The sequence below is a fragment of the Herpailurus yagouaroundi genome, unplaced genomic scaffold, assembly GCF_014898765.1.
Source record: "Herpailurus yagouaroundi ecotype Mexico unplaced genomic scaffold, PumYag 308, whole genome shotgun sequence".
In the NCBI taxonomy this organism is placed as follows: domain Eukaryota; kingdom Metazoa; phylum Chordata; class Mammalia; order Carnivora; family Felidae; genus Herpailurus; species Herpailurus yagouaroundi.
Window position 1 is genome coordinate 3,273,183 of NW_024412525.1, and position 16,652 is coordinate 3,289,834.

At 38.6% G+C, this 16,652-nt stretch overlaps 1 protein-coding gene across 7 annotated transcripts in view; it reads left to right on the plus strand.

Annotated features, from left to right (window-relative positions):
* Window positions 1-16,652, plus strand: part of PPP1R12B (protein phosphatase 1 regulatory subunit 12B) — a 215,597-nt gene that overhangs the window by 47,060 nt on the left and 151,885 nt on the right. For all 7 annotated transcript variants that reach the window (XM_040462282.1, XM_040462281.1, XM_040462276.1 and 4 more), the window contains exons 2-3: window positions 8,092-8,222; window positions 14,230-14,348. In XM_040462282.1, the coding sequence (XP_040318216.1) occupies window positions 8,092-8,222; window positions 14,230-14,348 (250 nt within the window). The remainder of the gene's footprint in view (window positions 1-8,091; window positions 8,223-14,229; window positions 14,349-16,652) is intronic.

Consider the following 16,652-nt stretch of genomic DNA (forward strand, 5'->3'; position numbering starts at 1 on the left):
ATTAGAGTATGATTTCTGTTGGCGTGTATCATTTACATACCTCTTTCTACCACTAAATGGTAAAGCCTTCTTCATCTCTGATTCCTTTATCTCCCATTGAGGACTATGTCTGGCGTAGTATAAGCATCAGTAAATGTTTGTTACGTGAATAAATGGAAAGATACTTCACAGTCAAGGAGCATATTACTAAGATAAATTCTTAACCTGTTCTTTGGTAATGTGAGTCAGTGTCAGATCCGGAACTTAAATCTGTCTTCTCAGATTTTCTGCCTGTGCTAACAATAGACTTGATGGACCCCTCTGTAGCCGTGACTCTGTTATGGCAAAACCCAGTAGGCAGCTGTAGGAGTCATTCTTCCACTCCTGGCTCATTGTCTTCCCTTTCCTCTAATCCTTTTAATTTACTTCCTTCTCTTGTTAATAGAACCTGACTGTGGTCTGTTGGCACCTACTAGAACGTACATAGAGACTATGCTGTATTTATATTTAAGTATGTAATTCTTGCCCTGTCTTGTGTGAAAAGGAATGTTCCTGCTGAGTCTTAGAGACAAGGGTAGTGGTGGTGGTGGTGGAGGAGGAAGTAGTAGTAGTAATAATAATACTAACAGCAGCTAACACTTTCATGGTATTTACCCATATGCTGGACACTCAGTGTTTTTATGTCCATTAGCTCACTCGTAACCCCATGAAGTAGGTACCATGATTGGTATGATAATTTTATCGATGAGGGAATTGAAGCATACTGAGGTAATTTGTTTTAAGAACACAACACTACTAACCACTAGACCTGGGATTGGAGCCCAGGAAGTCTTTATTCCATAGTCTGCCCTCTTAACCAGTGCACTGTACTGGGTAGGGGACCCTACGTGTGGGGAGACATGCCAGTAAGTGATATGGATTCTCATAGGACCAGCTTTGCCTGTGTAAAACTCTTGATGGAAATCAAATGTGCTGGGAAAATAGTAACCTCTTGTTTCAGTATCTCCTTTTAGGGATAAAATTTGCTGTATTGATTTATGCTTTATGAGAATTCAGTCTTCCTGTAATTTCTTTGTCGCTTTTACTCCTTACCTAACTCAGATCCCAGAATTGCCTTTCTTCTTTTCACAAGGCTTACTTGACAGCCATGGAGCACTGCCCATGCCATAGCTTTCAGGCCGTACTCTTGCGGCTTATGAAACACTTGTTTATGGGCACGGAGTGATCTGGAGTTAAATAGTAAAATCCTTCTCCCTGGGACAGCAATTTACTCTACATGCCAAGTTGGCAGCAGAATAGACCTTTGGGGGGCTGTGGTTAAGACAGGTAGCCAAGATATGAGGGAGGTTTCTAATCCAGACTCATGTTAATAAACAGAGTGGTAACCAAAGCACTTTAATGGGATCTTTGTGTTTTGCATTTAGTCTCCGTCAAGAGTGACCAACTCAAATCAGCCAATTGACCACATTCCTCATATGAAATTATTGGAGAGTTAGACTAATATCAGTTTACCCTATATATGCTAAAGCAAAGTTATTTTTAGGAAGATAGTATCAGGTATTAAAAATGTTCCATGAGCCAAGTGGTATCTGGAGACTGGCCCATGAACTCTATTTTGGATGCCTCTAAATTGGTAAGTAGAAAACATTTAGGTGGTTCTGAATATGTGACCTTAAATAAGTCACTTAACTTTTCTGGGACTAGTTTCTCCATCTGTAACATGAAAAGTCCTAGTGTTTATTGCTTTAACTACCATGTTCTTTCCTTTTACATCCTTGTTGTAATATGCTTTTTCCAAGGAACTTCTTTTGATCAAGTCTGTTAAGATGAATCATCCCAATACTTAGTGTGCCTCAGCTCTTATGTGCAGAATTTGTAAGAAAATAACCTCAGCAAGAGCTTTCTTATTTCTGTAGAAGTATCTACAAGCTGTGGACACTCTTTTGACCTGAGAGGAACTCATGCTTGAGATTTTTACCATAATTACTAGGCCTCATTTATTGTTCCTCAAAATCAGGATTATCAACGAGTAATGAAACAGAGATTTGGACATTGGAACTCTAAAAGGTCTGTTTGAAGAGTAACCATGGACTTTAAGAAGATGCTGCTTCCATTTCCTGGGCCCTTTCTCCTTCTACTCAACTTTATAAAAACCTGTCTTGATCTAACAAGAGGTAGGTCAGATGTGTATAACCTTGTATGGTACAAAGTTGCCAAACTAATACCTGTAAGACAACATAATGGGTCTTTCTTCATTCAAGTGGATAAATGCATGGAGAATGCAGAAGGTTGAAGGCAACATTTGAAGGGTCAGGCCTTGGGACATTTTAGAGTAGGCTTTATTGGCATCCAGAATGAACATATTTTTGATATCTAAATATTGTCAACCTTTAGGCAATATGATACTTGCTCTTGACTGAAGGAAGGTGTTTTCTGGTCCCAAGTTGTAAACGTTTACAGTCTTGTGGGTACTATGCCAATTTACTGAGAACACAATCTTAATCGGTATGACACTCCATGGAACATTCTTTACTTCTGCTGTTTCTCTTGGCTATCTCTCCTGAAAGGCTACAGATCAGTGTCCAGAGCCTGCCTGACCACTGAGTACATAATCAGATATAGTTCTCACCACCTGGGAGCCAAACTGTCTATGCCAGTGGGGTTGTGAGTCTTTCACACAGGGCTGACAGTTGCTGGAGTCACCTGTCATGTTGGAGCAGAATGCTATTCTGATTCTCACTTGAGTAGTAGTTATACTATGTCATGACATGATTGGAATAGAGAGACAGGTACTTGGAAGGAGTGACTCAAGCATTTGGATCTGTCTTAACTACTAATATATTAAAGCCCTCTCATAGTGATGATCTGTTGATGATTGAGATTTCCAAATTTACTAACTCCTTTACCACCGTTAATTTACTGGTATACATTCTTGTTCTGTGAGGAGGCGACCTCACTGGAGCAGGGGGACTTGAGCTTTGAAATGTTGGGTTTCAGAGCAAACTCCTCATCAGTACTGCCATCCTAGTTTCAGTTTCAGTCAGCAGCCAGAATACTTTCAGCAAAATACTTAACGTGAGAACCGCAGTCAGGTCTTTTAAGGCATTTGCTATTTGGACTAATGATTGGGGCGGGGGGGGGGGGGGTGTTCTAGAACTTTCTATTAAATGTAGTTGTCTTTTAAAAAGTGATATAATTAATGTTTTGACCACTTTTCATCTGGCAAAGAAGGGGTGAATCACAGCTCTAATTTTCATCAATACCAAGGAATAAGGATGAGGCAGACACTTCAGGTTCTGACTTCCTATTCTCTGCCAATTGTGTTAGTTTTCTGTGGCTTTAGTAACAAATTACTGTAAATGTGGTGGCTTAACTTTACAAACAGAAATCTATTATTGCACAGGCTAGAATTTATACTCTGGAGGCTAGATGTGGGGAACTCAGGTGTTGTGAAGGCCATACTCCCTCTGTAGGTTCTAAGGGAATATTTGTTCTTTGCCTCTTCCAGCTTCTGGTGACTGTCAACATTCCTTGACTTGTGGCCATATCACCTCAGTCTCTGTCTCTGTGGTCGCATTGCCTCCTCCCCTTGGGCTATTTCAAATTTCCCCCTTCCTGTCTCTTATAAGGACACTTGTCCTAGAGTTAGGACTAGAGTTAGGGCCCACTTTGATAATTCAGGATGACCTTGTCATCTCAACATCCTTAATTATATCTGCAGAGACCCCTTTCCGAGTAAGGTACATTCATAGGTTCCAGGAACTAGGATATGGGCATAGCTTTTGGGGGGCCACCATTTAACACACTACACCACTGGAAAAGAGATACATGGACAATACAAAATGGATGGGAGGCAGCAATATATAACATCCTTGACCTGGCCCTAGTCCATACATGGATGTGCTATATGATTTTGGTGGAATCACCTTGGGCATCCTAGACAGGTCTTTGGGTGATTCTAGATATCTGAGAATCAACTAAATGTACAGAAAATGTGACTTTCTATGCATTTGGGCATTTATTCTTCCACTTAACAAATGTCTATGGAGGGCTTATTATGTGCCAAATGCTGTTCTAGGTGTTTGGGCTACATCAGTGAACCAGTAGCCTTTAGTGGAATTTATGTTCTAGCTTTGCTAGCAATGACTTGAGATGTTCATATAGGTGATTCAGGAATGTGGTGTTTGGCTGATGAATGTTTGTGTGAAAGAAATTATGCTCTTTGCTGTTATCTCCAAGCAGCTAGGGTTTTTAGCATAAAGTTGAAATTATATAATTTGGGGGATTATATAAATTTTGAATATATACCTTGTATGTAAATAATAATATTAATTATCAAGTATTAATATAATTAATAATACTAATTATTCAATTATTATTGAATTATGTAAATTTGGAGAGGCTAAAGGACAAAATAGTGACATGTATGGAATGGGGATATAATACAAAGATCATCATCTCCCAACACTTTTGTCAGCATGATTTGTTGAAATCAAGGCAAGCGTGAGCTGAAAAATCCAAACACGTAGATGTTATGCTGCCCTAAGCCCAGCTTCTAGTGTGTCATCTGCCTTGGCACCTGGAGCTGGGTTTGTGGGGAAGAGAGTTGTTCTGGGGCAAAGGTAGGTAGTTTTAGCAGTATTCTGATATACACGAGCAAGGTCAGCTCTTGGAGCCAGCGGCACTTGGTGGTGGTGACAGTTGCAGGCTATTTTGGGAATGGAGGAGGCTTTGTTTTGTAAGGCTTTCTCTGCACTCCCAGATTTAACTCTGGCACTGATCAACCATCAGCCACTTTTGTCTTTGATATATAGAGAGAGCAATGTTAGGTACAGTATAGAGATCATAGTGCTCTTTTATCATTTTATTGGTGAAATCAAGTCTTTTTCTTTGGAGATAGCTTGTCATTGCCAAGGAAATGTGACATGCCGATTTTATGAAACTTTAAATTCTTATCTGGTAATTTTTCTAATATTTCTCTGGACCAATAATTAAATAATATCTCCTTTTGTTAAAGAGCTTAGAAGAACTTGTTATTTTAGTAATATTCTGTGTGTCCTCAGGGTTGAAAAGCAGAAGGAAATGAACATAAGCCATAGCAGAAGGAATTGGGCTAAATGCAAAGAAGAATATTCCCAGTGATGTCATGAGTAACATCAGAAACTTTTTTAGTATCCTTTGCCTGTTCAAGGAAAGGAAAAGACTCATCTGTCTGGAAGGTTCATTGCAGCTCTGCCTAGAGACATCGTGTTGGAGCCCACGGCCCTGGACCAGGTTTTACAGATGGGTGAATCTGCTCATCTACCGGGCTTCAGTCGTGAATGAGTCAGCAGCACAGCTGCAGATGGAGTGGGCAGAAGGGCATCTAAATTTAGTCGTTATTCACTCGAGAAGGTTTTCAGTGATTATTTGTCTCTCCTTCATGGCTTTAGTCATATTCCTTCTTCTGGAGACCGAAACAAAAAAGAACAGAGAATGGTCACTCCAAGATATTTCATGAGAGCGAGTGCCCTACAACTCTGTTGAATGTCTCTGAAGATGATTCTCTTTCAGCTTAGCCATTGATACATACTATTTTATTCACATTGTTCCTGAATTTGGGAACCTGCAGGATCCTTTACCCTAGAAAGGGAATTTTTTGAAGTCAGGCTTGATAAGCAAGCTCTAAAATCCTGATAGTTCAAAGACATTTTTAACCAAACTGCCTTCCTCCTAGAAGATACTGGAGGTGGGGGAGGGCAGTGATGGGTGAGGAGTTAGTACAGTTTGTGCTTTTTCTACAAGAAGTTGCTATTTGTTAAACTGGTGGCTTAAAAACAACAACAATGCCACAAAAGCCCATGAGGTAGGTGGTATTCTCATGCTGTAGATGAGTACACTGATACTCAGGTTACATACCTCACTCAAGGTTATCCGCACTGGCAGAGCTGGTATGCAATCCCAGGGCTGTCTGGCTTCAAAGCTGATGTTTTTAACAATATACTCTCCTTCACTTTGTGGAGGATATGGGGGATAATTTCACTCTTGACCTACTTTATTTTATTTGAGAGGATTCTTTGGAGATTGATGATCTGCCAAATTACATTGCAGATCAGGCCAGCTTTTTGTTACTGTCTTCCCAAACATCGTCACAGTGTCATTCTTCTAAAAATACTCTTTCAAGAATTTCAGATTTATAGATGAAAATATCACAGAACTGAAAAATAAAACTGAAGGGGTGATAGAGTGAGGGAGATTAAGAAAAGGAAGGGAGAGAAATAAGAGGAAAGGAAAGAGAAGTTTCTCCTGTTTCGTACCTGGACTCACTGGGCTTATTTTAGGCCCCCTGGGATTTGGTTGCTGTCATCATCAAAGAGCAAAGAATGATCTTGAAAACATTGGCTTCCAAAAGTCTGCCTGGTGGTGGTGTGGCCATCGGAGCTAAGTTTTTAGACTGTTGAACTAAAGAAATTTTGCAACCAGGCAGGAAGCAGTTGACCCAGCTGTTTTAACGCAGGTTACGATGGCACATTTGACCTTCGTGATACAGGCCTTTATTATTACATGGGAACGACACTTTCTTCTCCTTGGACTTCAGTACCTTTCTTAAAAGTACCCGTTTCCATCCTTTCACTTAAAAGTCTTTGTTAACAGTTTTTCGCAAGGTACTCTGCAATGAGTTGGCCAAAGCTTACTCTCTGGGGTTTGCAGACTGGCAGACATGCAATATATGAGAAGAATTTAGTGATAATAATAATGAAGTATTCTACATGGTAAAGAAGTAAAAAGTAAATTAGGAATCCTTGTAGAAGTTGATAAACCTAAGAGAACACACAGAAGAAATGTAACTTTTAGAGCTACTTATTGAAAAAGAGACCATTATGAATTGTGGCTATAAAAGTCATCTGGCTTCCAGAGGTCAGGTTAAAGGAATATATTCCATTGCATCAGATCAAATCTAGGCTGATATGTTAGCTAATCTCAGTAATTGTAAAAAGAGTATCAAATGGGAAAAGTGAACAAAGGTGCTTTTTGTAACTAGGGTTACCCAGTTAAATTTTCATCCAGAGTGCATCAACCTTTGTTCATCCATGCCCCTGCTTCCAGGCAGTATTGACATGAGGTTTATCTCTAGAGGGAGTTCCCATAAGTTCTCTTGGTAAGATGTATACTACTTAAGTCCCTTATATATATTTAGAAAAGGGAGGAGTATTTTAATAGCCTGTACAGACAATTGTGGATACTCTTCTTGGATATTATATACTTAAACTCCCAACAAGTAGTAGTTTCTTAAATATTAGTTGCATTGCAGAATCTGAAACCGTGTGAATGGATTTTTCTTACTTTGTGACATTAAAAATAGGAGTTTCATTTGTTTCTAGGTTCTGAACTATTCCAACTGTTTTGGAACGATAAAAGCCCTGATAATGATTACCTTTATCAATGTGGGCATTGATCCTTTTTATTCTGTACATTTATTAAGACAGCCTTTTGGTCTGCAGATCTCATTGCTATTTGTGGCTGTTTCTCCTAATTGTTGCTGTGTGATGGGCAGCTAAGGATCCCTATAACTATCCATAACTACAAACATACTTCGCCATATTGGTTGGAGCCATTCAGAAAATACATGAAAAGAAAATACGTTTCTTCAGTTTGAAGTGATCACCTCATCCTTTCTCACCAAAGCGGGGATTGTTTGGCAACCCTAGAATCTTAAACTATAGCTTCCCACTGAGGAAATTGCATTTGATTCTGTACGACTATTTTGTTTTAAAAGTCATAAGCCAATTAGTAGTTTCTAACGTGTCCTCTTTTTTATAGTATGATGATGAAACAGCTCAGCCATTTGAAGTACTTTAGAAATCACTTTCACAGTTAATCCTGATAGTACTGTAAATAAGATTAGGTGTCATTATACCTGTTTCACAGCTGGAATATTGAAGACAATTCAGGGGTTTGCATAAGATTACAAAGCTTACAAGTCACCCTCTGGACGCTGGTATCAGCAATTGCAAGAAATAGAAATTAATATATCATTACAACTAAAGTATTGTCAGTGCCCAGAGCAGTGTCTGGCACGTAGTAGAACTCAATAAGTACTTGTCGAGTGAATGAATGGACTTTTCTTTTCAGGCCTGTATTGATGAAAATTTGGACATGGTGAAGTTTCTGGTGGAGAACAGAGCCAATGTAAACCAGCAGGACAACGAGGGCTGGACACCCCTTCATGCAGCAGCTTCCTGTGGCTATCTCAACATAGCAGAGTGAGTGTGTGGGCTTGGACTCTTTGTAGGAATAGCCTTTTCTTCTCTTAAAACTTTGAATTCATAAACAGTTGTAATTCCTATTACAAATTATAAAAGCAGGAAGATGAATCATTTTTAAGGAATAATTGATACTGTTTTTTATATATAGCTGCTAAATCCAGTTTTTCAGTTGAAATTTTTTGTTTGCTTCTATTTTCAGGAAACTGATACATTTTGGCATACTTAGAGGTGGCTTCTGTCTGTTGCACTATCTGGGTCACTTTTTGAGCAACTATAACATATGTGGGCAGGCCTAGAAATTTTTTCTGGACTTCCTTGTAAACTTGTTTTATTGTTTAAGAAAAACATCAGTGGGTGCCTAGGTGGCTCAGTTGGTTAAGCATCCGATTCTTGATTTTGGTTCAGGTCATGAGCTCACGGTTTGTGAGTCTGAGCCCCGCATCAAGCTCTGTGTGGACAGTGCAAAGCCTCCGTGGGATTCTCTGTCTGCTGTCTCCTCTCTCTGCCCCTCCCCTGCTCTCTCTCTATCTCAAAAATAAATAAATGAACATCAAAAAAAAGAAGAAAAAAATCAGTGTTCAGTACAAATGAAGGTGGAGAATGCCTGACACACTGATCATAATACCCATATGGTTAATAGCAGAAGAATGAGCCTAAACATGGAACAAAGGAAGGGTAGGGATTGGCATGTGTTTGTTCTCCACATTAGTTGAATGGTATGTTTATTAAGACACACAAGTAGCTCCTGACCTCCGTGACAACTAGTTGCCCTTGTCTTGGGCAAAAGAATCCTGACCACATGGTATCTAGGATGTAAGAGGTACTAAATAAGTGATGGGGCGCCTGGGTGGCGCAGTCGGTTAAGCGTCCGACTTCAGCCAGGTCACGATCTCGCGGTCCGTGAGTTCGAGCCCCGCGTCAGGCTCTGGGCTGATGGCTCGGAGCCTGGAGCCTGTTTCCGATTCTGTGTCTCCCTCTCTCTCTGCCCCTCCCCCGTTCATGCTCTGTCTCTCTCTGTCCCAAAAATAAATAAACGTTGAAAAAAAAAATTTTTTAAATAAGTGTTAAATGAAGGAATGAAATTTATTTTTATTTTATTTGTTTGTTTATTTATTTTAAAGTAGTTTCTATGCCCAACATGGTCTAAGTCACGACCCCGAGATCAAGAGTTGCATGCTCCACTGACTGAGCCAGCCAGCCACCCAAGGTTATTTTTATTTTTATTTTTTTTAACTTTTTTAATGTTTATTTATTTTTGAGAGAGAAAGAGACAGAGTGTGAGCCAGGGAGGGGGAGAGAGGAAGATACAGAATCTGAAGCAGGCTTGAGGCTCTGAGCAGTCAGCACAGAGCCTGACACACGGCTCGAACCCATGGACTGTAGATCATGACCGGAGCCGAAGTTGGATGCCTAACCGACTGAGCCACCCAGGTGTCCCAGTTATTTTTAAATAGGAAAGAGACTTTGGCAGTTGAAACATCTTTAAAATTAGGCAACTGAGTGTTTTCTAGAAATGAGAGTAAATTTAGGTTGGTAAGGTAAATTCACTAAAATGATATTCTGTGATCCTTTGAAAATCAGATGCTTGTTTTAAGACCCTTTTCCATATAATTAGAGCTCTATTATATTTCTCTTATTCAACAAACAGCAGGGAGAATTATGTTGGCAGCTATGTAGAGGCTTGGGAATGGCTTCCCGCAGAATCTGATTTACCCAGGTTTCCTGGGGGAGAGCCTGTGTCTCTGTTTTGCTTTCGAGCCAGGATGCTCAGTGGGAGAAGTTAAACAAAGGGAGAGTCAGAGCCAGAGAAACACTAGGCAGCAGCACTGGTGTTTGACTGGGCTGCTTGTTCTAAAAAGTGGACAACGGGATCGGCCCCAAAGCCAACAGAAGCAAACAATGCAGTTTTCTTCAGTCTCGGTTCTTTACCCTGTTCTCAGTCACCTCTTCATCCCTTAGACTGTCCTCTTCTTAGAGTCTCCTAGAAAAGGCTCTGATTCTCAGCCTTACCCACTAATGCCAACAATCTGATGTCTAAGAGTTAAGGTGGCTTCCTCCTAGATTTCAATTTTTACTTAAAAAATTTGTCTAAGAAATAGTTATAGAACATGTTAGCACCTCATTTTTTATATTTCATTATTTGTTCAGGTGGCTTGTTTGTGATTTCTGAGTTGCCAAATCTCATTACATCCAAGAATTTGACTTTTTTTCCATTGGCAGGTAACTAGCAGAGCTCATGCTTAGAATTAGGATCACTTATGTTGGCATTATCCATGGAGTCTCTTTCTTTTTTCTCTTTTTGTGAAGCTGAGTACAGAGAATGATTGTAAATGCTTTTTTACAGTGGTTTCTTTAATTCATCTTTCTGGATGAACATGGTTCCTTTGGAAATAAGTTCAAAATTTAACCATCTCCTGCCCAAATAAATATTACCTTGAGTGAAAGGAATCAGTGAGAGTTACTATTTCCTCATACAAATTATTACTCATTAGTCAAATGAAAGTCTGACCAGGAGAGAGATGATCTAGACTAGAATTTGTTGCATGGGTGAGGTGGTGGTAGGGATGGCTTTCTTTAATTTATCTTTCATCGTGCATATCATTATGAGAAAGTTTGATCTTGAAATTGTTTATTTATTTGCATTATGTAGCATCATTTTCTGTACAATGGAAAAAAAACCTCATTGCTTATATTACTCATTTTGGTTACTTTACCTTTGGGCCTGTGAACAATGTTTTAGATAAGATTAGCCCTTGGTCATTTTGTCTTTTTTTGGTATCTTAAATTTTGCATTCTTATCCTCAGAATCATCAGAATTCCAAATTTCAAGGGAGTAGAGACAAATAAAAGGCAGATTAGCTTTCTAGGAAGACTCCAACTGCATTCGATTTCATGTTCCATTATCTTTTTGTCTCATATTTGAACTCGGTATGATATGTTTTTAAAAACAGGTTTTGGGGCGCCTGGGTGACGCAGTCGGTTGAGCGTCCGACTTCAGCCAGGTCACGATCTCGCGGTCCGTGAGTTCGAGCCTCGCGTCAGGCTCTGGGCTGATGGCTCAGAGCCTGGAGCCTGTTTCCGATTCTGTGTCTCCCTCTCTCTCTGCCCCTCCCCCGTTCATACTCTGTCTCTCTCTGTCCCAAAAATAAATAAACGTTGAAAAAAAAAAAACAGGTTTAGAGGCTATTATTTTTCTCATTTTAATTTGAGTTCAGGCTTACTGCTAGTTAGCAGGATGTTTTATATTTTTATTACCAGTAAGTGTTTAACTTAGAAGCAGCAGATTGACCCAAAGGTACAGCATTTAGTTTGGCTTTATAGTTTATTGGGATGTTAATTTATTCTGAGTTTTAAAACACATTAAATTTTCTTTCTTCCTCCTTTAGATATTAGTATTTTTACTAATATATTAGTGATGAGTAAGGAAGAATAGGGAGGCTTTATTTTCTAAAGGGCATATTTATTTTGCTAGTTGGTATTTCTGAGTCTCTGGATGACTATAAAGATTCTCAGGGGTAAAGTAAATATTACTCTATAGATTGATATTTATTCTTATACAGGTAAAAGTGTGAAACTAAGCAGGTTTTTACTTTTTTTCCCCTAAAAATGGTCTAGGAAGGAAGCTTTGCTTAACAGTAATCCCTGAGTCATAGTGAGCCAGATTGCTTTCTAGAAATGAGTTTTCTTGATTATTGGCATAAGAACATGTCCGAAAAGGGAAAAACAGAGAGGCCTGTATAACCAAGTGACACTGTGACTGATCCAATAAGAGATGGAATAGATGTCAGAACACAGTAGTTAAGATGTTTCATTTATTTCAGGTAATATTTATGGAGTGCCAAGAGAAGAGAGATGATGTCACGATGTTCTGGCAATGATAACAGTGAGGAAGACACAGTTCTTGCCCTCAGGTAGCTTTCAGCCTGATTGGGCAGTGGCATCAATAGTGTCATGGCAGAGGTCTAGAATTAGCGCTGGGGAGGGATCAGGGGAGAGGGTGGAGTTTTAGGAAGGAGACAGAAAGTTCAGTTGTTGAGAACAGGCAAAGGCTACATGAAGGCAAAAGAATTTTAAATGGACCTTGAAAGATATGGAAAGTTTCTAGAAGGGAAAGGATAAAGAGAGGGTGTTTCATTCGGCTAGAGGAAACTACTTAAGCTTTGGAGGAGAGCTGAGTGAGAGTGGGATGTGTTTGGGAACATTAAGTGGTCCAATTTGATGAGAGTATAGGGTATAGTTCACTACAAAAAGCTTTTATTGAGCGCTTACTGTGTAGATTATTTCCATTTTGAATTTTCAGGGTGATTTTTCAGTTGTAGTTGAATGTTCCCCTGGCCTGAAGTTGAGGAACCAGAAGAGAGAAGGTATTGAATATATAGAAATGAAGGAGTAATTGATGGACAGAGGATTGGTACTTGATAGAACTAAGAATGCAAAGAGAGGATATTAACCTCTGAATTGAAAAAAGTCTGTCTTCCTCTGAGACTGAGGGAAGGACAGAGACCGCTGAAATCAGATGAATTGTGAATGCGTTTGCACTTTATATATGTGCAATTGATCTATAAATTAAAAACATTTATTGAGGCTCTGTTATACCATGTACTAGGCACTAAGAAAGCAAAAACGATTTTAATGTAGTCTTCATTAATTCTTTGTCTTTTGCTAACTCTCTGAAGAGAGAATGACCGTATATTGATTATCTTTTGAAAATCTCCTATGGTATCTAAAATGTGATGCCTTAAACATAGTAGGGGTCCAATAAATGCTCACCAAATTGTTGAAATCTGATTTAAATAGTTTTTTTTTTTCTCCTTTAAATACTTTTGAATATTTGTTAGAGTTCCTAGCATTACTGGGATTCTCACTGGCCCCAAAGCACCTTGATCTAGTGAACAGATGAACTAGACTTGAAGATGGAAGACTGGGGCCGTCACCTCTGTCATTTGCCACCTATGTGATTTTAAGAAAATTACTCAACATAGATGAGCCTCAATTTCTTGTGGAGGTAGTACTACCCATATTGTCTACTTCATAAAATGATCTGACTCATTATGTAATTTTATGTGAAAGCACTTCGGAAATCAAAAAAGATCCATTTAAGCTATTAAAATTATCAGACCTGGGGCGCCTGGGTGGCTCAGTCAGTTGAGCGTCTGACTTTGGCTCAGGTCATGATCTCGCGGTTTGTGAGTTCAAGCCCCGTGTCGGGCTCTGTGCCGACAGCTTGGAGCCTGGACCCTGCTTCAGATTCTGTGTCTCCCTCTCTCTCTGCCCTTCCCCTGCTCATGCTCTGTCTCTCTCTGTCTCAAAAATAAATAAAACATTAAAAAAAAATTTTTTTTAATTATCAGACCTTTCTTCCTCAGAATTAAGTATTGCATTTCAATACAGAATCTATTTAGAATTTAACTATTTATTTCTTTAGTAATTTAGTTTCCTTGTAGGGTGTAGAAGGTTTCATGTAGATGTATGGTTGAAGAGAGAGGTATTGTGGAGACACAATTTATGCAGATTCATGCACATTTTAATTCATTATTTTTCTATTTTCATACCCCAGCACTACTTAATATATTCTAATGTGGCATTGAGAAAGTTTTGTGAGAATTACTTCTTTACATACCTTCTGAGAGCTCTCATTCTCAATATTACAAGTATAATAAATCCTTTTGGGAATTTGTTTGGACCTCATGGATGGTAGGTGAATTCTTAGAGTTGTATGTCTTCCTTATGGTATTTAGAAAGTCTCTTGCTATCCAATAAGAGTGAGAGGGTGGAAGTTAGGACTATGAGTGTGAAAGAAATCTTGTTTGTTGGCATTGTTCATCAGGAAATAGAGACACTTCCAGTCCTAATTATTGAAGGTTAATGGAGTTAGAAATTAATAATGGAACACATCATCTGGGACCATATTTAAAACCTCAAAACAGTGGCCTCACTCATATGCATGAGTTTAAATTGATATCAGATTGACAGATAATATAGATCCTGGATCTTGTCTACACAGGTATTTCATTAACCATGGAGCCAGTGTGGGTATTGTGAATAGTGAAGGTGAAGTCCCCTCTGACCTTGCAGAAGAGCCTGCCATGAAGGATCTTCTTCTGGAACAAGTGAAGAAGCAAGGTAAAAAAACTAAGCAATTAGAGGGGGCCAGGAGAGACTCTCAAACATTGCCACTTAGAAAATAATCCATTTGCCGTAAAGAGCTTTTCATCATCATATGATAGGAGAGGATTAGATCTGTCTGCACAGTATTAGTCATCAATTACCAGTGTTGTGTGTCCTCTTAAGAATTCACCTAAGAATGGTTCAAATGCCAAAAGGATGAGCAGTCATTCCTTGTTTGTGACATATCTGAGGATGTATACCCATTGTATAGTTGGGAGTGACCTGATTATTTTGATAATACAAATTGGACTGACGAGGAGCATGAACATTTCTGAGTATACATGGTATTGGATTTTGCTAGACATTATGACATCTAAAGAAAGGATGATATATAATATAAATTTGAATATGGGCCAAATTCTGTTTATGACTTAATTTTCAGAAGAATCCATATCAGAGAATAAGCCAGAATTTTTCTGAAGGTCTCTAGGTTCTTTTAAAAAAAAAATATTGCAGATAGTCAGATAGCAGGGAGGACAGGTTTTAGGAAGTTTACTAGAACCATCAAGAAACTTTGTGGACCTGATTTATAGTGAATTTTAGTCTTTCCATGAAACTGCCTTACCCACAGTCTGCACTTACGCCAAAAGATTTAGCTCCAGTGGCCTTTCCTGATGTGATCCTTTAGAACAGGCAGGCCAATTCTGGCCACATCCATTTGTTTACATAACACCCAAAGCTGCATTTGCACTACCACCGAAGAGTTGAACAGACTAAATGGCTCACGAAGCTGAAAATATTTGATATCTGGCTTTTTATGGAAAATATGCCAATGCCTACCTTAAAATAATGATGTTCTAGGGCAGTAAATACTTGTTTTTACTGCCTTCCTGTGTATAATTTTTGTGCCCTTTGAATTAAAGAACTTTACACTTAGTTTACCATTCAGTCCCACTCAGCCTTATCCTAAGATTGGCCTCACAGTATACAAAAACTTTTTTTTTAAACAAACTGAGATTTTAAAAATAGCTTTAAGAAACAAACTTTTCTATTTTGATTTCTGACTCTTCAGTTAAGGAATATGCTCTGTTGGAAGAGGTATTCAAATGTATGCTTAACTTTGCAGCATGACAGTTCACTCTTTCCATGGAATTCTGGTATGTTATAAATTAGATACTCCTTTCAATCCAACAAGAAGGTGTAACAGTCATAAATACATATGCACCCAACTTTGGAACACCTAAATGTATTAAATAAATACTGACAGATCTGAAGGAAAAATAGATTTATTGTATTATTGTCTATTTTGACAATAGGGGGACTTTAGTACCCCACTTTCAACAATGGATAGGTCATCCAAACAGAAAACCAACAAGGAAACATTGGACTTGAGCTATACTTTAGATCCTATGGACCTAATAGACATATACAGAACATTCCATCAATAACAGGAGGAAAACTGGAAAATTCACAAATATGTGGGGATTAAACAACATGTTACTGAACAACCAGTGGGTCAAAGAAGAAATCAAAGGAAAAATTTGAAAACATCTTGAAGGGCGCCTAGGTGACTAATCAGTTGGGCTCCAACTTTGGCTCAGGTCACGATCTCATGGTTCATGAGTTCAAGACCCATGTCAGGCTCTGTGCTAAGAGCACAGAGCCTAGAGCTTGCTTCAGATTCTGTGTCTCCCTCTCTCTCTGCCCCTCCCCTGTTCGTGCTCTCTCTCTCAAAAAAATAAAAATTTAAAAAAATTTAAAAATATCTTAAAACAAACAGAAATGGAATAACAACATGTTGAAACATGTTTTACATGCAACAAAAGCTTTTCTTAGAGGGAAGTTTATAGTGACAAATGCTTACATTAGGAGAAAAGAAATAATCTTAAATATACAACTCACCTTTACATCTCAGAGAACTAGAAAAAGGAAGAAACTAAGCCCAAAGTTAGCAGAAGGAAGGAAATAACAAAGAGCAGAGCAGAAATAAGTGAAACAGGGACCAGAAAAAAACAATAGAAAAGATCAATGAAACTAAGAGCTGTTTTTTTGAAGAGATAAATAAAATTGACAAACCTTTAGCTAGACTAAGAAAAAAAAGACTGAAATAAATAAAATCAAATGAAAGAAGAGGTATTACAACTGATACCACAGAAGTGCAAAACATCCTAAGAGGCTACTGTGAACAACTATGCCAACAAATTGGATAACCTAGAAGAAATGGATAAATTCCTAGAAATATACAACCTACCAAGACTGAATCAGGAAAAAATAGAAAATCTGAACACATCGATAACAAGGAGATTGAGTCAATAATCA